Source organism: Sturnira hondurensis, unplaced genomic scaffold, assembly GCF_014824575.4.
Source record: "Sturnira hondurensis isolate 20B ecotype Veracruz unplaced genomic scaffold, ASM1482457v3 Scaffold0009719, whole genome shotgun sequence".
NCBI classification, from domain to species: domain Eukaryota; kingdom Metazoa; phylum Chordata; class Mammalia; order Chiroptera; family Phyllostomidae; genus Sturnira; species Sturnira hondurensis.
This window is the reverse complement of record NW_028082350.1, coordinates 11,121,329-11,146,532: the sequence shown is the minus strand read 5'-3', so window position 1 is coordinate 11,146,532 and position 25,204 is coordinate 11,121,329. Positions and strand designations below refer to the sequence as shown.

General features: G+C 44.5%; 1 protein-coding gene across 1 annotated transcript in view; it reads left to right on the top strand.

The window, feature by feature from the left end:
• UGGT2 (UDP-glucose glycoprotein glucosyltransferase 2) overlaps positions 1 to 24,884 on the top strand; it is a 120,593-nt gene extending 95,709 nt beyond the window's left edge. The window contains exons 28-39 of the mRNA XM_037057567.1: positions 334 to 492; positions 850 to 935; positions 4,656 to 4,740; positions 6,661 to 6,743; positions 9,032 to 9,130; positions 10,455 to 10,539; positions 14,018 to 14,200; positions 15,606 to 15,766; positions 16,366 to 16,480; positions 18,021 to 18,137; positions 22,414 to 22,537; positions 24,225 to 24,884. Coding sequence (XP_036913462.1) covers positions 334 to 492; positions 850 to 935; positions 4,656 to 4,740; positions 6,661 to 6,743; positions 9,032 to 9,130; positions 10,455 to 10,539; positions 14,018 to 14,200; positions 15,606 to 15,766; positions 16,366 to 16,480; positions 18,021 to 18,137; positions 22,414 to 22,537; positions 24,225 to 24,247 — 1,320 coding nt within the window. The 3' untranslated portion in view covers positions 24,248 to 24,884. The remainder of the gene's footprint in view (positions 1 to 333; positions 493 to 849; positions 936 to 4,655; positions 4,741 to 6,660; positions 6,744 to 9,031; positions 9,131 to 10,454; positions 10,540 to 14,017; positions 14,201 to 15,605; positions 15,767 to 16,365; positions 16,481 to 18,020; positions 18,138 to 22,413; positions 22,538 to 24,224) is intronic.
• Positions 24,885 to 25,204: the final 320 nt, after the last annotated feature.

Here is a 25,204-nt window from a genome sequence, read left to right as displayed (position 1 = left end):
GGAGCTCTCAGACCGCAGCGGGGAAGCCCAGTCTTTGAGGAGCTTTCCGTCGGAATCCGTCTTGCAGCGATCTTTGGCTGCTTCAGCTTTATCACATCTTTCTGCCTGCGAGACCGGGGTGTGTATCCTGAGGCCGGAGATGAGTTGCTGGCCCGGGAAAGGGAAAAGGTGTGTCATGAGCTTTAGTCTTCAGGAAATGGATTCAGCTCTTCAGTCCCCTCTGGGAAAGGAAGGCTTGGAGTAGCCACCCAGATCCGCGGGCTAGCGTTAAAGTCATTGAGTTACCACCATGGTTGCACTGTGGGGGTTACTAAGGACACGTGTCCTCCACAGATTGAGAAAACGGTTACAGCAGAATACGAACTGGAGCATCTACTACTTGAAGGACATTGCTTTGACGTGGTGACGGAACAGCCTCCTCGGGGCCTGCAGTTCACACTTGGCACCAAAGGTCGACCCGTCGCAGCCGACACAATAGTGATGGCCAACCTTGTGAGTGTAACAGAAACTTAGTTGATGGCGTTACAGTTAGATGCTTCATCTGAAATGCTCTGTTTTTCTAATGAGAAGATAAAATAAATTTTATCCTGCTCTTGCCGAACAGATCCTGAAAAACAAAACTGAAATCTTGAATAAGGTAGTTAAATAGAACAAAAATGAAGGGAATCTTATTTTCAGAATGTGCTTTTATAGGTTATTGAAAACTCCTCCTCCTCAGAATTGATTTGTAGAATGCATTCGTCCCACAGTCAGTGACACTTCCTTGGACGATTTGTGTGTGATCTTGCTTAAACAGTTGGATGTGTGTTTAGTCATACAACTATGATCATATTTTTCTCATCTTAAAAGGGATATTTTCAATTAAAAGCAAACCCAGGTGTTTGGATACTGAAATTACGCCATGGAAAATCTGAAGATATTTATCAAATAGTTGGGTGAGTTATATGAGCTACTTTTAAACTTTTATGTGTAAACAGATATTAGGTGTGGTAAATAACCAAGACCATCAAAATAACTAAAATGTTCACAAGTACAATCACTATAAAATGAAAACTACATATAAAATTGTGGCATCTATTCCAAAATTTTTAATTTTTTGTTTTATTCCAAAAATATAAAAGATATGCCTAATGTATATATCTTGTTCTTTACTGTCTCCTTAATTGCTTTCTATATACCTTTTGATGCATTGGCATAATTAATATATTTACAATTTAATGACAATATAATGTGCGTTACATGACAAAGCCATTGTCCATGGATTATATTCAGTTCTTCATTTTTATAGATAAGAATTGCTTTCTTTCCTAGTAACGCACCTGCTCATCAATGGGCTTAATGTACAGCCAGGATTATCAGACTTGTTCCATAGGAGCCAGAATACAGTCCTTCATGTTTTAGGGCACGTCTGAGTTTTAGCAGTATTCTTTTTTTCTTAGCCACCACTTTAAAACGTAAAAACCATTTTTAGTTCAGGGCCATCAAAGCCATGTCACCCATCTGACCTCACTTGCCAGCTGTAGCTTGCCGAGCCCTCACAGAGACTTTTTACTTCCCTTAGTAAATGTCTGTGCTTTTCGTTTACTTAAACAAATACAGGGTTGGGCAAAAGTGGATTTGTAGGTGTGAGCAGGCAGGGGTTAATAAAGCTGTTGTAACCGTCATAACCTGCGTGTCTTTTCCCACACGAACCACTGTAAACCTCCTTGTGCCCACCCTGCACTTACGGGGCACTGTCGCCACAACAGGAACTGTGCCCAGCAAAGGGAATACGGGGTGGAGCTTATTGGACACTTTATTGTACCTCTTTACACTTTCCTTCCTTTCTTCCTTATGCTGTGCCTCGCACATGGTGTCCTTCAACACCTGTGCTTACTAATTCATGCACACAAGGCCTGGAAGGCTTAGTTCTGTGATAGGGAGTAGGGGTGGGGTGGGTGAGTGCTGGCGTGAGGAAGGAGAGAGCACCTCCCGAGAGTTTGGAGGATTATAGTAACTCACTGAGACTCATACCTCAGGCAGAACGTTCCCGAACAAGAAGGGGGTGCGGAATGCTCATCTCCATCTCTGAGGGACATGCGTAGTTTAGAATGAGAGTTTTTCAGATTTCAGAAAGTTGATACAGTACACATATGTGTGACACCTTGGGCAGGATCTGAAACAATACTTCATGAGACAGTTCTGTTGCAAAAGGTGTGAATATTGACGTCAAAAGGATACGTAATGACTATAAAAACAAAAACAAGCCACAGACTGGGAGAAAAATCTTTGCAAAGCATATGTCCAACAAAGAATTTAGGTAGAGAATATATGAAAAACTGTCAAAATTTGAACAATAAGAAAACATCCTGATAAAAAAATGTGCAGAAGAGTTGAACCGACACTTCACCAAAGGACACATAAAGATGGCAAACACACACATGAAAAAGATGCTCAACATCACTGGTTTTTTGGGAAAATGCATGGTAAGCCCCCAGTGAGAGACACCACCACTTAACTGTTAGAATAGCTAACGTTAGAAAGACTTGCACTGCCCAGGGTCGGTGAGGGCGTGAAGGGACAGGAGCTGTCCCCACCTTTGTTGGGGGTGTGGAGTGCGGTGCGCCTGCAGTGGAGCGGTCCGGCAGGACCATATGAGTCAGGCATTTCACTCATAGGTACTTAGGCTAAATAAAAAGAAAAGGATGTTTATACAAAGACTTGCACATTAATGTTCATAGCAGCTTCATTTGTGATTGCCAGACACTGGAAGTAACCCAGATGTTCCCAAGTGAAGGATCAACACGTGGTACGTCCATGCAGTGGAACAGTACCCAGCAATAGGAAGGATGAGCTGGTGGCAACTGCAGACCATCTGCCCTGTCTCCGTGCTGACGGCCAGGAACCTTGGACACAAAAATACTCAAAATTATTCTCCCCTAGAAAAGAACATCCTGAGTCCTATTAAAATTAGACAGATGCTTCTTAGATTTTCCTAACTAAATTACAGAAAATGTCAGATACGTCACACACATGTATATATGGCTTTCAATGTGCTAAATTATTATGCTTGACTTTTCACTTGAAACCTTCAGAAAAACAGATGGTCCAGTTACTATTTGTACATAGTTTTCATTTCAATTTGAAATTGAACTACTTCCTCTGTGCTTTCTATAGGGCACAGGAGAGCTTTCAGACACTGCCTGTTCTTTTAGTTCCTTGAGCTGAACCCTTGGTGAGGTGGCTGTGCACTCTCCAGCCCTGACCGTGGTCATAGCTCAGTCCGTGGAGTGCTTCCGTGGGCTCTTCGGGGGTCTCTCTTGCTGTACCTCACCTTGATGCCAGTGTCCGTTGGTGCATCTCTATTCCATCTGGCTTCTCTGTCAGCCTCCTCAGTCTCAGGCATCTGTGTTACACCCACAGCCTGTTTTTGCTCATGTTTCTTTATGTCTCCAGGTTGCCATGTTGGCAGGATGCGTGACTACCCCATGGTAATAAATAACAAAACGTAATCCCTTCCCTGCTTGGCAGACTGAGAGTCTCCATCACTACCACCTCCGCCGCTTGGTGGCGAGGAAGGAGGTGGCTCGGACCCCATTCAAGCTGAGCCGCGGCGTTGGGCTCCCTGGCCCTGCCCGGGTCTCAGTGCCTGTGGACTCAGCAGCTGAGGTTGCGGGTGCCCTTGAGTAGAGCTCGGGACTGGAAGCTCTTGAAAGTTACTAAGAAATTTGGTGTTTCTGCTACATGAGTTGGAACACTTCCTGGTTTCTGGTGGTAATTAGAAAGCACACCCCTGGGTAGACCTGTGCCTTCTCCTTTGGTTTAGCCAGCTCAGCCGGGGAATTGGGAGTGAGGGGCAGTCAGAGGCCTGTGTTAGTCCACATAGTGCTAGAATTTCCAGGGTTTTGCTTTGGGAAAATGTTCAAGTGTCTAACTCTGAACATAAAGTGTCCACTAATTTGACATCTGTTTGCTTTCCCTCTTTGATAAAATTCAATTTTATTGTAAATGTTTCTTACAGTAGCATTTTTCAATACATAGTGAATATAATATTTAAAATATTATTTTTGAGCAAGGCTGTCATATTTGACTCACTTTTGAAAATTAGACAATGAAGTGCATCATGTGTGATATAAAATAGAAACATCAAGGGATGTGGATGGGTAATTACAGACATTTCCTGTCTTATGAGCTTAACAGTACACTTCAAATTTGAGTGTTTGAAAATGGCTGGTAGGTATTGAAAATTATTGGACAGTAGAATTCCTGTGATTATGATATTTAGACAACTTAAAGTCTAAAAATATTTTATATTTTCATTGCTGCAAATATCACAGAGATATGAAATACTTGAATTTTCATATCTTGAATACTTGATAATCTGGGTATACAACAGAAAAGATGAGCAATAATTTGAGGTTTCTGAGTGATCAGACAGTACTGAATACAGAGTTACTTTTGTGTAATTTTAATTTGTACTAGGTTAAAATTGATTGGACAGTTTTGAAAATTGTAGTCTATTATAGCACATATTGACTACAGAAATATAAAATATTGAATATGATATATACACAAGTGATATTATACTTACATTCACTGCAAAATACATTAGTTCTTTCATGTTGTGTGTCTTTTCATGAACTGGTTATAGGCATTTACGTCTCTTCTCCCTTCAGGCACGAAGGAGCGGACTCTCAGTCGGAGCTGGGCCATGTCGTCGTCGTGTTGAACAGCTTCAGAAGCAAAATCCTGGAAGTACAAGTACGTGAGGCAGAGCTGCCTGTGGGGTTGTTGATAATAATAGAATTGATCTCGCTTTCAATTAACTGATGACTTTTTATTTTACAACTGATTTTACAATTTTTCTACCTGAAATGTCATGTTGGAACTCTGGCAATGAAAAAAAGAAGAGGATTAAGTTTATGAAGGAAAGAAAAGCAAAGAGCTTGAAGATAGAAGAAAAAGAACAATTTTTTTAAAGATTTTATTTATCTTTAGAGGGGAAGGGAAGGAGAGAAATATCAATGTATGGTTGCCTCTCGTGTGTCCCCTGCTGGGAACTGGCCTGCAACCCAGGCATGTGCCCTGACTGGGAATCGAACCTCGATCATGTGGTTTACAGGCCCTCGCTCAACCCACTGAGCTACACCAGCCAGGGCAGAACAATTATTTTTTTTAAGTTAGGATGTGTCTACTCTATCTACTGTATCTGTAGCCAGACAATGTTACAAATTAGGGATACAGGTTGAAAAACTAACCCTAAAAAGAGAAATTGTTCCTTTTAAGAGAGAGGAATGAGTTTTTTGTGGTGGCAGCTTTGGTTCTTTGGGACCAGCCCACCTACTTAACACAAGTAAAAATGTTGAGTAAAATAGACTTTAAAAATCTTGAGAGCTGTGAGGAGCTGACAGTAACAAAATCATGAGGGAAATAAGGAAATGCAAAACTGAAATTAGAGGGGAAAGAAGAGCCTTCGTGAAGTAAGCCAGCGCAGAGCTGCTCTTGTCCCAAGGAGGCCGCCGTCGCCCTGAGGACTCGTGCCCCGCGCACTCGAACTCTCACGTTGGTTTGACTCGCACAGCTTGAACACCAAGTAAAGTTGTTCTCTGGAGTGTGAAGGTTTGGGAACCTTGTTTGTTGCCTTTCTTCTTGAAGTTACTTGCCTGCCAGCACAGTGAAGATGAAGACTGAGACGGAGGAGGACAAGTGTTTCAGGAGACGGTGACATTCGTGTGACAGTTACAGAAGGCCCTGGAACTCACAGGCGGTTAGTTGTTGAGCTCCAAGAAAACTGTCTTCGAACAGACAGTAAGTCTAAACACCTAACATCAACAATAAATAAACTGGAAAATAGTGGAGATGCGGTAAGGCAGAAATACAGCTAGCTCGTCACTAGAAAAAATGAATACAGTAAAATTCTCCCCAAAATGTTACACTACGGGTGGAATATAAAGAAGCAGAATCCATTGGAACTAGCCACTCTCCCCCAAGAGGCACAGTGGCCACATCACTGTCACTTTGCAGAGGTACAAGTTATGTTCTCACAGTAAGCACTATCGACTGATTTTCAAGATGAAGATTAAACATAGAAAAGTGGAAAAGATATATTTTCTGGACTAAATGAAGATATCATCTGTATATACAGTGATAAAGGTGTTTAGCTAATGTAAGTTGGGAGGTGGAGGGAAGAGGTAGAGATATTAGTACTTATAAAAGGGATATGGAAGAGGAACGCTTGAAGTTGTTGGAATAGAAAATAGAGATTTAACTACTAATTTAAAAAGAAGTACTTGGTAGAAGAACTAATGATAAAGGTATTACTACCAAAACTTCCAGACAAGAAGAAGAAGGGTGATTGATATAAGTGAGCTGCTCATCTGTCGTTATAAAGAATGAATCATGTCTAAACTGTTCAAGATTGATAAATCAGTAAATACAAATATAAGCACATCGTTTAGCACGATGGAGCTAACCGCCAGAGGAACTAAAATCAAGGGGCTGAACTGATTGTTGAAACCGGAGTGTCAATAATGTACTAAGATACTCTCTGGCTTCAGTTGCTGCAGCTGCCTTAGATTTGCCCGGGTCACCCTGCCCAGTAGTAATTCACCTTCCAACCGTGCGGCATAACAGTTAAAGCTTCAGTATTCATTCTAAAATTTTCTTTACCGTGCTACCTAGGTGAAAAAAAAGCCAGACAAAATTAAGGAAGATATTCTTACCGATAAAGGTGAAAAAAAAGGAATGTGGGACTCCATTAAAAGGTAATTAATTACTAATGACTGTTTCAACGCATAACTGTAGGTCCATCAGGTTCTAGTATGTGGAAACCCTGCAGATGGTAAACATTTCAGGAACGCACAAATCCTCCCCTCTAGAAAGGACACTTATGTAAGTGTTAATGGGAAATCAAGGGACAAAGGGGCTGTCTCCAGTTTGGAGGACACTCAGAAAGACTCCTTAGAGAAGATGTTTTCTAAACAATAGACAGGTTTTCAAAAGCTGGAGGTGGAGTGCAGGTACCTGGTTACGTGAAGATTGCGTGTGTTACTCGAGGAAGAGAGAGTAGCCCGGGTAGCTGGCACAGTGAGTCCAGCAGGGAATCTGTGCGTTAGGTTGGCACCTATGTCATTAGCCAATCAGAGAGGTAACCTGTGGACTCAGTCATCTGTAGGGTCCAGGAGTAGAGCTGGCTTCGGGCATTCAGGCGAGGGCATTCAATGGAAACGCCCTCTTCCTCTCTTAGTTCTGTTTTCTGTGGCCTCCTTCACTCTCAGATGGGCCTCACTCTCAGAAGGCAGGAAAGGTCTGCCTTCTCCATGGGAGAGAGATCGCCCCTTTCCCAACAGTGCCAGTAAGAGCTCCAAGGCTCATTGGTTCAGCTGTAGCCGTGTGTCCCAAACTGAACTGACCACTGAGACTGACCGCACTGGGGTCACGTGCCTGTCTCTAGAATCAGTGTGGAGGGTGGAGGAGGGAAGCCTTCCCCTCACAACACCAACGTATTGTTACTCAAGTGTGGAGGACGTTGAGCCAGCAAAAACAAAAGCTCCTGTAGATCCACATTGTAGAGAATTTTGAAAGTCCGTATTAGAGATTTGAACTTAACTTGATTGTGGTGAAGAATCATTGATTGCATGGTCAAGGCTAGGAAATAGAAATTTGAGGCCAAGTAGATTCAACAGCCTAAGCAGATTTTGTTATACGACCCAAAGCACTCCCATCATTTTGGGTTCTGCCCAGTTTAGGCCTTTTTTTCCATTAGACCCCTTGGTTGATGAGAAGGGCTGTGGTGTGTGACAGTGTGTGTGCACTGGAGTAGTTACTGCCGGAGAAGGGCCCCAGGCCACTCAGCTGGAGACCGTTTGAAGAGGAGGTGTGTTTGGTGGGACAGTGAAACAATCTGAGCGTGTAGTGTCCGTCTGCGAGCTCCCGTTCGAGCCAGGAGGGGAAGCTAAGAACCAGTGAAGATAACCATCCACTGCAGCACAGCAACTTGTACAGGAGGGAGGCCAAAGCAAAAGAACGCTTTCTGGTGGAGATGGCCACTCCTGCAAATAGATAAGCATTGGATGTATTAGAGTGCTTTCGCTTTTTTTAGCCTTAGTTTTATCTTAGTGATTTCTTCCCACACTGAATCAACTTGCATTTTTTCTATTTGAGAGATAAGTATAAGAAAAGATCTGAAAAGTGCTTCTGTTACAACAATTTCTACTTGGCAAAATATATTGAATGAAAATTATAAATTGTTTAGTTTTCCAAATTGTCATCATTTTAAATATCTGTGCTTATAAAAACAAGGCTTTTAATTATAAACATTTTAAATGGGTAGAAAAAGAAAAGATGAATAATGAATACCTTAAATAAGATATTCAGCCACTTCTTTGTATAAGACAGGGCATATAAAAGGCGGGTCTGCATCCAAACACTGGTGAAGAGGGCAGTTGGGCCCAGAAGCAGCCAGTGAGTGGGCGTGGCCCCCGAGTGCCTGCCTGGTCCTCCCAGGGGCACCCACAGCACAAGGCCCCGTAGCCTGCGCTGAGGGGCGACTGTCACTGGCCAGAGGAGCTCCACGTTCCAGGCCCCTTGTGTGACGTGTTGTCCTGGGGGAGTCCTGTTGCCAGCACTCAAGGGCCCACCCATGACCACATAGGAAGACCCCCTCCGGGGGGTGGTTACACACTTGTCTGTTTTGTTCCTGCCCCCACTGTCGGCCTGTGCAAAATCTCAACACGTGGCGTGTGTCCGAGGCATGCTCTCTCCCTGTCTATTCTCAGATGACATTTGTAATGCAGAAAGATTCAAAGCTGCTGCTTCATTAACCTAGAGACAATATAATTGCACTCTGTTTTAAATGTTTAAAAATCATAGAGACTGTTATAGAGTCACATGTTTTGGTATTAATAAGTCATCATTTTTAGAACATGTTTCCGTGTAAAACCTTTATTTGAAAGGTATTCCTATTTTTATTGCTTATCAGATTAGTGTGTAAGTATATAAAGTTTGCAGATGTATATTTAGAAACTGCCAATCACTACTTTTTTATTCCAAGTTTCACAAGAAGTTGGCATACAGAAAAAGATGAAAAAGAAACAGACATTCTGAATATTTTCTCAGTGGCTTCTGGACATTTATATGAACGCTTTTTAAGGTAGGTATATTTTTTATCTAATTTCTTTAAACTAATTACATTTACTTGTCTGAAAAAGAATTTAAGTTTAAAAGAATAAAATTACATACAATGAAACAAATCTCCCACTTCCTTTTCCGTAGGAAAGCAATGTTATATAATACAAATATTCATATCCTGCCCAAGATAGACAAGCACATACATTTTTAACTTTTTTTGCCCCAATAGTAAAATGTATATATAGTTCTATACCTTGCTTGTTTTAGACCTAAAATTATGAGGGAGGTATATTTTTTTCAATATAATGAGATTTCATGAGTTTGATTGATTTGGAAAACTGATGTTATTTAAGACTACAAAATGGACCTATTTTATAACATTTATAAAAAGTATAGATTGTAAACTTCCCTTTTCCAGTGAAGAAATGCCTTGCCTTATTTTAAAGAAAAAAAGATGTGGTGGTGAGAGGTGGAAATCATAATTACAAAGGGCTTTTTTTTAAAACAGTCCTTTACACAGAAGGATCACAGAGGGTGCCTCAGAGTGTCTGCATGTGGTTTAAGTTTCAGGTGGAACTGCAGGTGCATCTGTGCCTCCTGCCGTCCCAGGTCTAGAGCAGCGCAGCAGGTGCCGTGTGGCGACGGGGCCGGTGTCGGCAGATCATTCAGGCCGTCCAGCGATTCACACGGCACTGCTGACGCGGCAGGAGAGCCCGTATTAGACTGCGGTTCAGCTCATCGAGGCCACTCCAGACGGGCTTCTTTCTCTGTCAGCTGGAGTGAGCAAAGGCAGACAGTTTAGTCTGCATCAAGAACAGTAGTGTATGTGAGCAGACGCTCCTCATCTTACGGTGGGCTTACGGCCCAAGGACCCCATCGTAAGTGGAGTATATCGTAATCTGAAACTGCATTCAGTAACCTACAGGACGGCATAGCTTAGCCTAGCCGACCTTACACGTGCGCAGAGCACCCACACCTGCCCACATGCAGTTAGACCCAGCGCCCCCCCACCACTGCCCAGCTCCCTGCAGAGTATCAGACCACGTGTCACCCGCCCAGGGGAAGATCAGAATTCAAAATCCGGAGGACAGTTTCTCCTGAACGCTTGGGACATCGCAATGTGGAAAATTCCCAAGTCGAACCATCACGGGTCAGGAACCCTCCATAAATCTGAATCCTTGTCCATCGTTTATTTGATGAGTAGCCATAATATCTGAAGGTCTGGGTCTTCATTATACATCATGCCCAGCTTCTTTCTAATAACACCTCTGCCTGTTTAAAAGCCTCACGGAAAGGAGGATGAACCATCACTGTTAACCTGGCCGGTTTAACGTTCTCTTACGCAGAATCATGATGCTCTCTGTCTTACGTAACACCCGAACACCGGTGAAGTTCTGGTTCCTAAAAAACTACCTCTCGCCGACGTTTAAAGTAAGTCCGTGAGTCTTCGTGTTAGAGAATGGTTGACGTCTGAGCAGTAAACTCTTTATATCGTTGTAAGTTCATGTAACTTCAAAATGGGTCGGAAAGTATGTTTGCTCAAATTACTACTGTTTTTCATTTTCTTTTTTAACCCTCACCCGAGTACATGCTTATTGATTTTAGAGAGGGGGGAAGAGAGAGGGAGAGGAACATCAGTGGGAGAGAGAATCATTTGTCAGTCGCCTCTTGAGTACACCCGGACCAGGGGACCAACCCCACAACCTAGGCATGTGCCTTGAGCGGAAATCAAACCCGCAGCTTTTCAGTTTACAGGATGGCGCTCCAACCAACTGAGTCATCCCCAGGGCAAATTACTATTTTTAATCAATTTTAAACCTAGCTTAACAAAATTTCTATGCAATTTTTATTTAAGGAAGTGTTTAAAAGGACAGCAGGAGATAGCTTATTTTTAAGTAAACTCAAAATTAGAAAGATGAGTGGTTTTTCATGATGGTGAATAATTAAATAAAATTTGGCAATGGAAAATATGTACAGGTTGTCAGTAAAAAGAACTAGATTCTGCCCTGGCTTGTGTGACTCAGTAGATTGAGTGCAGGCCTGCAGACCAAAGGGTCACCAGTTCAATTCCTAGTCAGGACACATGCCTGGGTTGCAGGCCAGGTCCCTAGTAGGGGGCACATGAGAGGCAACCACACATTGATGTTTCTCTCCCTCTCTTTCTCCCTTCTTTCCCCTCTCTCTAAAAATAAATTAAATCTCTTTAAAAAATAAAATACAATAAAAGAATTAGGTTCTTTTTACAAAGGTGGGTAGGACCAGTATCAAGAAGATGGGAACACCGCACCGTAGAAAACAGTGCGATAGTGTGAGGATGAAGCAGCTCTTGCCGTGATAGTTGGGGCACTGTATTTGGGAGTGCGAGGCCCTTTGAATTGGGAGTTTTCGGGTGGCCAGCGTCCGTTACACTTGACTCACCCCCACAGTTCTGCTGCGAAGTGCTTCCTGTTCTCACTGCAAAGTAATCAGATTCCATGAAAGTTAGGGTCTCCTTTAGCAACAATTCAAAGAAGTCTTCTTTTTCTAGACCCCAACCAGTGGTAAAAACAGAAACAAAATAGCCAACCATGTTTTTATTACTTAATACCGCCAGGCACGGTGCTAACTGCCTTCAGTGTTCAGTTGTGATCGTAACATCTTGTCACCAGGAAGCCCTGGCTCAGCAAGGACACAGCTGGCCCACGAAGTCTGGTGGTGTCCGAGAGCACTCTCTGTCCCGTAAGTCTCCAGCGGGACTCACGGGACCCAGAAAAGCAATCTCAGTCACGGGTTCCGTTTACCACAGGAAAAGGAGCCGTAGCAAAGTCGCTGAAGAAGAGACACGCAGACAAGGTCCCTGGGGGCCGAACCCAGAGCTTCCGGTTGTCGTCACTCCGTGGAGTCAGGTGGATAGAGCTCATTTGTCCCAGCAAAAAGAAAATGTGTGGGGAAAAATGTGTGAGAATCCTATGGAGAATTGCCACTGGAAGCTCACTGAGACTTTGGTTTTTAGAGTTTTTATTGGGGTTGGCCAGAGTCCCACCTGATGGGCACTGTGGCTGACCTCAGCCTCCAGCTCCCCTAGAGGTTGAGCTGATTCCTGGTGGCCTGAGGTCCCCAGTGTGAGTCACAGCTGTGGACAGACGGTTTGTCATGGACTAAGGTGCCCAGGAAATAAAGGCGTTCTTATTAGGCAGAACATGCCAAGGGTAGAAGTTACCTCCCAGGAGGCAGGGGCAAAAGGACCAAGCCTTTTTTTTTTTAAAGAAAGATGTGTCCTTTATGGCCCAGACCCAAGATCGAACAGCTAACCAGGAACGTAGCTGAGGTCTGAACTCACACATTCCAGCCTCCAAGCCCAGGCCCTTAACCCTTACAGAGCCGCCCCTCGGCCCCCACCACCACCAGGCGTGCTGTCTCCTGCAAAAGAACCGTAAATAGAACCAAGCAGTTGTGCCAGCTTTTCCCTAAGTCTCACATGTGCCCCTACAAGGCAGGTGGGACCTAGCACTGCATAAACCGAGGTAGCACTCACTATCCAGAGTCTCGTAGCGGGAATGACACTCACTGAAAAAGTCCCGCTTTCCTGCAAGCCTGTGCTAACTTGTGTCTGCTTAGGGAATAACCCTTTCCTGCCCGCACGACGTGAAATTACCGTCTCTTTTGATCTGTCACTCTTCCTTTCTTGTTTTATTTTTTCCATAACACTATTGTCTACAGATAAATTACTGACTTCGTTTATTTCCCGTCTGCAATGAAAGTCTGTGAGTGCTGTTATTTTTATTGGCTTCGTTCACTGCTGTATCTCCGTGGTCTAGAACAGTGCCTGGCATTCGATGCATGTTCAGGGAATGTTTTTAAGCATATATTTGCTGAAAAACGAAAAGTTTTTACATTTCTTCTGATTTTTTTAAATTTTGAAACCAAAGTAATGATTACCAGAAGCTGGTCTAGCCATAACTTCACAGTTGAGTTCAGTGGTGCTTATCGTGAGGTTCAAATCTGCACTGCCCCTACAAAAGCAGGAAGAACATGAAACTGGGCATGTCACCAAACAGTGGTTACAGATGAGAACCGAGGAGATGCGTGCAAATGTTAGGGTTGCTAACCCATCTTTCCCCTCTCCTTTATCATCCTCCCTCTCATTTGTGGGCTTTGAAGCCAAACTTAACTGGCCCCGTGTTTCATTAACTGCTCTGGTTTAAACAGAATAAGATGCTCTAAGCCTGTAAGACACTAAATCAAATAGATAATATTCACACCACAATAACTACCCTGCATTTTTAATCATTAAATTAACTAGGCATGAATCTCAAACATGCAACTGATAGAATCTGATTTATCAATTTTAACTCATTTTATGTTGTTTGCACATCCTCTGTCTCTCTGAACAAACATGTTGGTGTTTACAGGGTCGGGTGAAAGTACATTCACAGTTGTAAGGACCCTCTGCACAGCTTGTTCTTGTGTTAGTTGTTAATTATTCCATTGCCTTCCATACGAGCAACTGCAAACCCAGTAGAAACCGTGATGCATAGTGGTTGCAGGATCCAGAGGCGTGTGTGTGTGTGTGCGTGTGTGTGTGTGTGTGTGTATCTGCTATATATAGTCAGTGTTCTCAAGTCTGTCCTTAGCTGGGAAAATACAGGAACGTTTAGCTTAGTTAATAGTCTTGCTAATTAATGTAATAAGTCTATTTTTAATGTCATTTAATTATACAGTTTAATGTGTGCTTGTCTCTTTATATTTGCCAGCATGTTCACATATCTTACTAATATGTGTAGCTTGTAGAAGCAGTTTTTAGACATTTACCAATTTGTTTGTAACAATTTTACAGTGAACTCTGCCTTCTAATATGATAATGTTTTTCTCTAAAACAAAAACTGCTTTCTCTCCCCTGAACACTTTCTTTGCGCATGTGTGTTTCTAGGAGGTCATCCCACACATGGCTCAGGAGTATGGGTTCCAGTATGAGCTGGTCCAGTACAAGTGGCCCCGCTGGCTCCGTCAGCAGACGGAGAAGCAAAGGATTATTTGGGGCTACAAAATCCTTTTCCTTGATGTCCTTTTTCCGCTGGCAGTGGACAAAGTCATTTTTGTCGATGCCGACCAGGTAACAAGGTTGACTTTCGTTTTTGTCTGTACTTGCACTGGTTTGCACTTCTGTCTGAGTGTAGGGGCTCAGTTTACGTTGCTGGTGTTTATCATCATCTTTTTGCCCTGCTACATAAACACGTAATACATGGTTGTGATACAAAAGCAAAGCATCATTTTTAAAGAACTGTCAGAATTCCAGAAAAAGCAAAGGTTTTACAAGAAGCACCATTTGTTATTTAGGACATGGCGGTTTTTTCACTGAAGTAGTGTTTTGGTTTTTGTTTTTTTAATTTTGGTATTAAAAATAAAAAATACTTATGTTAATCAGAATAAAAGTTATATGATTTCCTGTGAAGAAGAGCAGATATTTGCATAAAATGAGCCCTTCCTGCTGGAAGAGTTAGCAGTTACACACAGCTTTCTCCTCACCCCTCCCCGTTTGGCACGCTCTCTGGCGTGCAGTCAGAAACCAGCCCTCGTTATTCTACCGCTTACGGGGAAGGCGGCCCAGTTTGGCCCCAAAACCGTTATGGTTCTCGGCTTTCAAAATTTGCATATTTAGACGTTGCAGTGACTTTTCCCCATTACTCCTTGCATACCTTTGCAGTCATTAATGGCAAAAAATGTTTTCATTAACTGCTCTGGTTTAAATTTCTAAAAAAAAACAAGTATTATGTAAATATCGATCTTATATAAATTAAATGTATGATTAACATTTATATTTAGGACACAAGTATATTTTCAAATTCAGTATTAGGTTTTACTTATATTTGTAAACTCTCTTTTTGTATTATTTTTCAAAATGATAAGTATGAATCATCATAATTAAAAACTAAGAAAACAGGTAAATATGGGTGGTGAACTAAGCATTTCCCAACATACTGTGTAACAAAATATATTTCTCTTATCTGTCCACAATATATACAGTTATATTATTCCAGTAGGCTAGCATCTATTAAAAAAATGAAGCTTAAAAACATTACTCATTAAAGCCATTGAAGGTAATCAGGAGATTTTTCTTTATGATTCAAACTAATAATAGAGATTTATCATAAAAATGGTTTTGAGTTAATAATCCATACCCTAAGAAACTTAGAGCTGTGTACTTGTCTAATATTTAGTTCTTCCCCAAATACATTTTGTTTAAAATATTCAGTGTATTGATGAAAATGATGTAGTAAATTATTCTTCTAACGAGTGAGACCCCCATCATATAGACTAGGCATGTAAATGTCGGGCTTCTTGTCATCTGTGAGGACGAGAGAAAGAAATGGAAGCGTGCGTGACCTGGAAGACCCGTGAGGGAGGTGCGGCGCTCTGTGTTTCTGCAGTGAGTGTGGTTGGGGTCTGAGAGTCACATACCAGGGGCTTGTGTAGTGTTACAGACTTCACCAGAAAAGCGCTATGTGCTTTTGACGCAGATTGTGAGGCACGACCTGAAAGAACTCCGCGACTTTGATCTGGGTGGAGCCCCTTACGGGTATACCCCATTCTGTGACAGCCGCGCCGACATGGACGGGCATCGTTTCTGGAAGAAGGGGTACTGGGCAGCCCATCTTTTAAGAAGGAAATACCATATCAGGTAAGAAAACGTGCACTCCTACCTTTTAGTAAATAAATGACTTACCGAATCACTAATACTTCGTTCTCGTAGAAATTACACAATCATGGCAACCAGTTACATTGTGCCGGTCCGGCCCAGGTGCTCTGATGAGATTTAACGTACATTAACTCAAAACCGCTGCAGTAACCTTTTGAGATACTGCTGTTGTGCTGTTTGTGGATGTGGAAACAGACACACGGCCCTTTCCTGGGCTTACGTAACTGAGTCAGGCTAAACCCACGTGATGTGGCTCGCATGCTACGCTCCTGGCCACCACAGAAGACTGAATTTGGTCTGTGAGTGACAGGACGATGATACCGTCCGAATCCGTGACTGTTTTGTAGGGCCATGAGTTTCATGAGATCTTGGGAAGATTTGTGGGGACTCAAAAAGGACATGGGTCCCAACAGGATTCACAAACTTTGAACCCCTTGGAAATAGGATCAGGTACTGGGAGCAGATTTAGGAAAGGCTTTGTTACCAGCCGCAAGGGTCTCTGAAGTTACGCTAGACAAACGCTGGGGGAAGTGAAACTCCATGAAGGACGTGGCCCACCAAGGGACACTCACTCTTCGCAGTGCCCTGTATGTAGTGGACCTGCAGAGGTTCCGGAGAATCGCGGCGGGGGACAGGCTGCGGGGCCAGTACCAGGTGCTCAGTCAGGACCCAGACAGTCTTTCAAACCTGGATCAGGTGAGTGAGACGCTCCCGGGCGGGTTGCCACGCGCACAGGCAGGCGCCACACCAGATCTCTGCAGACGAACTTCACGTGTTGATGGTTTCAGCCTCTTTTCTTTGTGGAATCCTCTATCGGTTGCCTAGACTTAGATAGAATTTTTTAACTTCAAGCTCCACATTTTAAAAAGTAATAGTGTTCTGTCTTCACTTTTCCACCCTAAAACCTCTCCTCCCCACCCCCCACGTGCCCTGTCCTTTTCTTACTCGTGTCCATTGTCGTTTACACGTGTCTCTCGGAGCTTTACGGCAACTGGCCCCTCTTGTGCCCCACCTGGCTGGGGCCTAGCATCTCTCTCACCTACCAGGCACTGTGTTCTTCATGTCCCACTGATTAAAACCAGTGAGTAGTTTATGTCCCCATTACAAAGATTGCGCTAACAACGATGTGCCGTGGTTGGAAGTCACGCACATTGCTGACGAGAATGTAAAGTGGGACAGCCATTTTGGCAAAGAGTTTGGTGATTTCTCATAAATTCATATTTATGCCTACCATGTGCCCAGTCTTTCCACTTTGAGGCATTTACCCAAGAGAAATAAAAACACATGTCTACACAAAGACTTGCACGTGACAGACGCATGTGTGATGGCTCCGCAGCGCGAAGGTCCCCCTTGAGATTCATGTTCGGGAGGCTACAGTGGCAGTAGTTACCGTGGTGTGTGTGTGTGTCTGCGTGTGTCTGCGTTCTGCAAGGCATGTTCAGTTGCACAGGTGAGTGTAGAGGTTTGCGTTTAACCAGGACTGTAATTCTGCCAAGTGGGTACAGCTAAGTGAGATGAGGCTAAGCCAGTCGAGAGGACTTTGAAGAGGTAACTGCAGTGATTGGCCATGGAAAGTAGCTCTGTAAGGGGGGGCCCGGGTGTGAAGGGGCGAGGGACGGCGAAGTAGCGATGGGATCAGCTGGTCGGAGGTGTGAGTGGTGGTCAGAGGGTACTGCTGTCTGACTACTAGATGCAACGAGCCCCAAATCAAGAGGCGGTCAGAGTGGGATCATGCATCTGAAATCGCAGAGGACTCGACTAGGGCGTGACCATGGGAGGAAAAGAAAAAAATCACCCTTTGCACCAGTATGAATGGACCTGGAGAACAGTATGTTAAGTGAAATAAGCCAGTCAGAGAAAGACAAACACCATATGATTTCACGTATGTGGAATCTAATGAGCAAACGGAACTAACAAGGAAAATAGAGACTCATAGGTGGAGAGCAGGATGACAGCGAGGGGGGTGGAGGGAGGTTAGAGGTGGAGGGATGGAGCAAAAAAGGAAAAAGGACTCATGGGCATGGACCACAGTGTGGTGATTGTGGGGAAGGGGAGTGCAAGGGGACTGAATGGTAATGGACAAAAACACAACAAATTGAAAAAGGTTAAGTATTTAAAGCATCAGATGTCTCAGGTTTACATGTTTTTAGCGTTTATAATCAAAATGTCATCTTCAGCTTCTTTCACTCTGACTCTAATCTCTGTACCTCTTTGTTTAAATCACTTTTTTCTGCAGGATCTTCCCAATAATATGATCTACCAAGTCGCCATTAAGTCTCTGCCTCAAGATTGGCTGTGGTGCGAGACCTGGTGTGACGACGAATCCAAACAAAGAGCCAAGACCATCGACCTGGTGAGTGTCGGTGGCTATCTTCCTCAGTGTACAAGCAGATATGGAAATGGTCGGCAGAAATCTTTCACGTTTCACGGGGGGAACGGCGCGCACAGGTGCCCTGCTGCTCAGTCTGTCATTCACCGTTGTGTTTAGTGGCAAGTATAGGCCGTGTCAGCGGGTCCCCACGCCCACCCCGAGCTTTGATGAGCCGCCGAGAAGGACCCCGACCAAGGACTGAGAGTATAGTCACAGTCATGGCCGTGATTCATCCCAGTGAAAGGGCACAGTGCAGAGGCAACAAAGGGAAGGGTACGTGGGGTGAAATCAGAGGCAACCAGGTGTGGGCTTCCAGGAACCCCATCCCCCACCCCGTGAGGTCACGCAGGTCAGGCTGGCCTTCTTCAGCTGGGAAAGTTCTCACAGCGTGTGTGAGGTGGTGTCCGGCGGGGAAGGCGCGGGAAGCCCGGTGCCCAGGATTCTTACTGGGTGCTGCTCACCTAACCCCCGTCTGCCTGGCACATGCCACACCTCCCAGCATCCAGAAGGGAGGCAGGTACTTGGCGTAACATGTTTCGTTTGCACAGACTAGACACGGTGAGCCATTCATGTCGGGCTGGCAGCAACACTCCTGATGTTCCCAGGGGCCCACCCTGCGAGCAGGCCTCTCTGAGGACAGCAGGCTCAGGCTGCCGTGGGAGCCCTTTCTGCACAGGGTTCTGGAAGACAGGCCGAGACCCGGCCGAAACGTTCGAGTTAGCTGCCATCCTAGCATAGCAGTTTAACGCTCCTGCCCAAAATTTTCCTGAACAGAGATGATCAAAATAATGTCTCTACTCAAATTATCCTGTACGTGTCTGTTTCCTTCCTTATTTTTGACAATTATTTTTCTTAATTTTCTTTTTAAGAAATTTAACTGTGCTACACAGTTTAACTCTCCTAGACATGGAATATTTCAGACTAGTTTACTGTCTAGAACTCATATTTGAATAAAATACTGTCTGTAACAGTTACAAGATATCATCTTTTTTGACCATAGTGTTTTTATGTTCTAACTTCAGTATAAAATATTTGTGCACAAGATCTTCACTGAAGAATAAACTGTCTAAATACTAGAATTCATACAGTTTTGAACAAAATAAGACAGAACAATAAAATAGAGGGCTGTTGTTCCAGCTGTGCATAGAAATGTATAGAAGAAGGCGGCATACCAACCTGTCAGAATGCGATTGTGGGTGATAGAGTGGAGCAGGAACAAATGAGATTTCATCACTAAGGAAGAAGGGAATTTTTCACAGAGTTTATTAGGGCGTCGTTGCTTAGCAAAACTTCCAAGCGTGCAAGTCAAACAAAACCTCATCTGCACACTGTATTGTGCGCCCATCACCCCAAGTCCCCATTTATCCCCCTTACCCTCTGCACTCCCCCCCCCCCCTTCTCTCTGGCAGTCACCGTGCTGTTGTCCAGGTCTGCGGTACATGGACATACGGCTCAGTCCCTTCACCTTGTTCACCCAGTGCCCTGAACACCCTCCCCTCTGACAGCTGTCAGTCTGTTCTGTATCTGTGAGTCTGTGTCGATGTCATTTGTTAAATTATTTTGTTCGTTAGATTCCACGTATAAGTGAGATCATGTGTTTGTCTTTCTCTGACTGGCTGATTTCGCTTAGCATGATGTTCTCCAGGTCCATCCATACTGTCACAAAGGGTAAATTTTCTTCTTTTTAAGCCCAGTAGCATTCGGTTGTGCGAATGTCCCATAGATGTTTCATCCACTCATCTGCTGATGGACACTTGGGCTGCTCCCTACCTTGGAGATTGTAAATAACGTTGCAACGAACATAGGGGTGCTTATGGTCCTTCGAATTGGTGTTTCGGGTTTAGAAGCAAGGCAATTTCCTGAAGAGAGATCCAGAACATGACTGAACGTAGCTAAGATGTTGTTTAGGGTTGTGTTGTAATGCGAAAGGTTGTGACTCCCACCCGAGGTCTTCGGGAGGACTTAGGTTAACTTGAGCCCCTGTGACAAACCCCACACGTCCGTGGGCTCACGCTCACTGAGATGCAGGTGTAAGTGGGCGTCTTCTCAGTGCTTAGCCCCCTGCATCTCAGAACTCGGGGCCAGTCTCCATCCAGCCTGTGGTGTGTTCATCCTCTGGGACCCGCCATCACATGTCTGTCTGCCCAGTACAGCGGCCACAGGTCGCATTGGCCACTGAGCTCTTACATGTTGCTGGTCTGAATTGAGAGGAGCTACATGAATGCCAAGTACATAGTTTTGGAAGACTGTAATAAAGAGAATGTAAAAATATGTCATTACTAATTATGTGGGTTACATGTTGACTGACATTTTGGACATGTTGGATAAAATGCAGTATTAAAATTTACTCGTTCCTTTTGCATTTTCACATGTGGCTACTAGAAAAGTTTAAATCACACGTGCAGTGTCCGAACATTCCTGTTGGGCAGTGCGTTGGAGTGAGGGAGAGGGGATGTGGCGTGTGCGCCCAGACTCCTAAGGCCCGGGCACCTTGCGGGCCTTGGTCAGGTGGCCCCTGCAGGCGTAGGAGGAACTGAGACGCGTCCTTCCTGGGAGGGCAGCTCCTTCGCAGCGACAGGTCTGTGTGGGCAAGGGCAGGCAGCCTAACTCTCGTTCCCACAGACACAGTGAGAGAACCTGCTAGTGAGTGAACTTCAGGGGGAAGCTTGAGGGAATGCAGAAAACTCCCAAGGAAATGGCACTGGGGGTGGAAGAAGCGTGAACGATGGTATGGAAGGTTTGACCGTCCATGTCAGTAAGGAGTGCTCAGTCTGGCGTCGCTGACGTTGGGACCTCGCAGTTGTGTGTGGAGCCCTGTGCGCTGCTGGATGGTTAGCGGCATCCCCGGCCTCTCACCACTAGATGGCAGTAGCACCCCACCACCCCCAGATAGGATAGCCCCAGTTAAGCAACAGGGATATAGATTGTAGGAAAAAAATTGTAGCACACATACACAAACTAAGGAAAAGATGGTAGTTTTATTTTAATCATGTCTGACACAAAAAGAGGGAAAATAGTTCCATTATCTTTACTTTGTAGAACATATTGCCTACAAAGTTAATTTCTGCAAAGCAAATCCTAATTTCCACTACTTCAGGAATATGTTACTGTAGGAAAAAAGTTCACAACGGAATGAACCGAAAAGACCTGGTGAGGAAAGTGTGAAGACAGCAGGCTCGTGGCTCAGAATTAATAGCTTTCCCATAAGGCATCAAATTTCAGCAGCAGCCACAAGAAAATGTCTCGTAGAAGTGAGCTTCAGGGTGCATTTTCCGTGAATGCCGGGTGGCTTCAGGAAGTTTGTGTTCTCTCTCCATCAAGGGCACCTCTGTCCTTACTTCGCTGGGGGTGGCCTGGGGCCATCTCCGACGCCTCTCCATCCTCACTGCTAAGGGTCGGCCCATCAGCGTCTCTCGTCAGCATCAGACCCTCCTCGGCCATCTTCTGCGCTTTTTGCCTTTGAAACTTCGTTTAATTTCCCAAGAACATCTACGGTAGGGCCAATTGCACAGTAGTTTAAATTGGTTGTATGCTAGTGGAGCCTTGGAAATGATCTTGTTTTAATGCCCTCCCTTGTACGTGAAGAAACTGAGACCTGCCCCCCCCACACACACACACGGTTACGTGACATGTTCAGGTCTTCCTCTACCCGTCAGTGGGACCGAGAGGATGGAGGTGTATGACCATGTGACTGTCATGGCTGTGCGTTTTGACAGGTGAGGTTCAGTTAGCTGATTTTTTTCATCACAATTGCTAATTAGAACAGAGGCATGTGAAATGGTAATGAGTGCCTTTGCTAAAGAAACTGAAGACATTCCTAAAGGCAGACAGATGGGTTTTTGTCTGTGGAAAATGTGAAGTATACTAAACCAGGTTTTTAGTCCAAAGAAAAGGCAAGAAAATATTTATGAATATAGTCTGCTGTGTGCTGTGTCCAGATGGCCATGTACTTGGATCTCTCATCAAACATTTTACAGGAGTGCTTGACAAACTTCTTATGAACCACAAGAAGGCCTTTAAACAGTTTTTGTTTAAACTTCTGATTGAGGTATTTGCATTGAATATTTCTTGCTTATGTAAGCTGTGATTTGTCACTGCACTTGATCTTGTCCCTATTGAGCTGATGCCAGTATTTCTAGGACTTAGGACTCTTTATAAATCACATCTGTTTCCTCTAGTGACCCAGCGGCGTCCCCAAGTATGTCCTCTGTTTCTGGAGCATGGCCTCCTATTAACAACACTCTATTTAAACTTTCAGTGCAACAATCCCAAGACAAAAGAGCCCAAACTGAAGGCCGCCGCCCGGATCGTCCCGGAGTGGGTGGAGTATGACGCTGAGATCCGACGACTGTTGGACCGCCTGCAGATCAGGAAGCACGCACGTGAGTGCCCCTCTGTGTGGCGGGGAGCGCTGCGTTAAACCGCATCAGAGCAGATTACAAACTTCTTAGTGAAGCTGCCCGCCGAGGAGGTCAGAATTTTTGCTAAGAATGTCTAAGACATTACAAATATTTTCTACGTCTGTTGAGATGATCATTGGATTTTTACCCTGATTTTCTTAACGTGGTGTGCTGTGTTTTGCAGACATTGGGCCCTCCTTCCCTCCCCTAAGTCCCACGCGATCGTGGTGTGTGGTCCTTTTGGTGTAGCGCTGGGTTTGGTTTGCTAATATTTTGTTGAGGATTTTTGCATCTGTGTTCATTAGGGATATTCGCCTCTAATTTCCTTTTCTTATGGCATTATGGTCTGGTTTTGGTATCAGGGTAATGCTGACCTTGTGAAGTCTGTTTGAAAGTGTTCCCTTCTCTTCTGTTTTTTGGAAGTGTTTGCAAAGGATTGGAATTAATTCTTATTTAAACCGTTTGGTAGAATACACCAGTGAAGCCGGCCATTCCTGGACTTTTCTTTGTTGGGAGGTTTTTATTAGTGATTCAGTCTCCTTACTGGTTAGTGATTGGTCTGTTCTGATTTTCTGTTTCTGCCAGATTTACTGTTGGTAGGTTGTGTGTTTCTAGGAATGTGTCCATTTCTTTCACCCAATGTCACAGGAAGGTACCTTCCTCAAGAGCTCCGCTGCCCGTTCATAAATATCCCATGTCTGTCTGCCTCTCTCTTCCCCTCTCCCCCACCACCCAGTAGATTTTTCCATTTATTTGCAAGAATACTTCTCCCTTTTCTCTTGGGTCAAGCAGGTTGTCAAGTCTTCACTGGCGTGCAGAATGGGGGGAGGGGCTGGCGGCCTCTCCATCCGGCTCACCCGTGCAGCCCCGCTCTGCGTCTGTGCCTTCAGCTGTAGATTCTGTCCTTCATTTCCAGAAATTCATCGACAGCTCTGCTCCGGTGACATTTCCTAACCACTCCCCATTCTCGTTGCGATTTCCTTCTGTATTTCTGTATTATCTTTAAAGTGTACTTTAGTGAAGACAGACACATCGTCTGCCATCTTGAATTGTGGCCCAGGGTGCACTATTTTATTTTAATGAACTTCTACTTGAAAATATCACTTTGAATCCTCAGTGTTCTTCCATCGATAGCATGTGACAGGTCAGTGATGTAGAAGGAGAAGAACCCACTTTTGTCCCTTGAGAGCCTTCACTGTCGTTGAACCTCACACACGTTCAGGACCCTTGTCTGCGTCTGACGGACCCCTCCCCGCCGTGGAGCACCTCGTCCCTTCTGCTCTTTGCTGTCCACCCCACCAATGAGAGGGTGCTCTGTGCGTGGCGAGTAGTCTGTTAGCATTTGCAAGGCCTTCGTTGCCAGGCAGGTGCTGGTCCTAGAGAGAACAAAGATAAATGAGGTGCGGTCCTTGTCCCCACGGACTCAGGGCAGCTCACTTCTAGGAGGGGACAAGGACAAATGGTTACGTTGCAGTGCAGGCAAGTAGATGCCGTGATGCGCAAGGCTCTTCTCGTGGTGCGTAGAGAAGCAAACAGGTACCACACCAACAACAGACAGGGCCCTCAGTCGGGAGCTGTGCGTTTTCCGTGTCCCTCACCTCAGTGATATGTGAGCGCATTTGATTGGAAAGGTTTCTCAAGAACTAAAGAAACTTTTCCTCCCCCACAGTTTTGACACATGACGAACTCTAGCGTTGGCCTTTGTGACGGAGAAGATGGAAGTATGATGAGGATTCTGCCACCTGCTGGGAAAGTGTGGAACTACTGCTAAGACTTTCCGAAGTTTCATAAAGGATCAGTGACAGACATATCCTTCAATTTTAAAAAGTTAATTATTTAAAAATGCCTGTACTTAGTGTATCAAGTAAGTTGAAGTTATACAAGAAATGACCACCAAGTATTTAAATTTAGATTACTCCTTTTTCCTGTTGGCCTAAAACATTGTGCTTTCACCAGTCGAAGCGCTGTTGTGCCAGGCAGCCCAGTGAGAGCCCTGTCCGACTCGTGGGGTTTGCCCAACCGCCCACATCCTTGCGTGTTCCGGCGCTGGGTGCACGTGTGTGTGCTTGTTCGCCACATGCATTTCAAGTTGGAGACGTGTTCTGGTTTTTCTTCTGAAAAAGGAAAAGGACTCCTGGTTGTCTCTGAATAATAAAAATAAATTAAGCCCATTTGCACCTTAATTGTGGCTGTAAACGGAAGGCATCTTTGCACTGTACTGTATTTCATCTTAACTCGCCTAATGTTTTAATCTCATGCTGAATTTGTATTTTTAGTATTTCTAATTCTTTTATAAGATATCTGTGGGCTTATGGGGCATATATTCCTTCTTTTAAAAAAACTGGCTACCTTTATAGAAACTGAGTTAGGAAGATGAACTGTGCCCTCCTGCTGTGCACTAATAACCTGTGAGTCAGAGTAGTCAGCGTTTAAAACCCACCCGGCTATTCCGGGGCCGCAGCATTCGGGGGCTGGAAGAGACTTCCCTGTCATTAGGACCCGTCCCCGGAGGAAGCCGATGAAATGGGGCTGAGTGAGTGTGAACGCTCCCGGATGCTGCTACTGCTAAGTGAGGTGTGGCGAGCGCCCAGCAGAGTGTAGCCCCCCCCCCTCCGTGTGCCTGCCCCCTCACAAGCTCATCACTTGGCA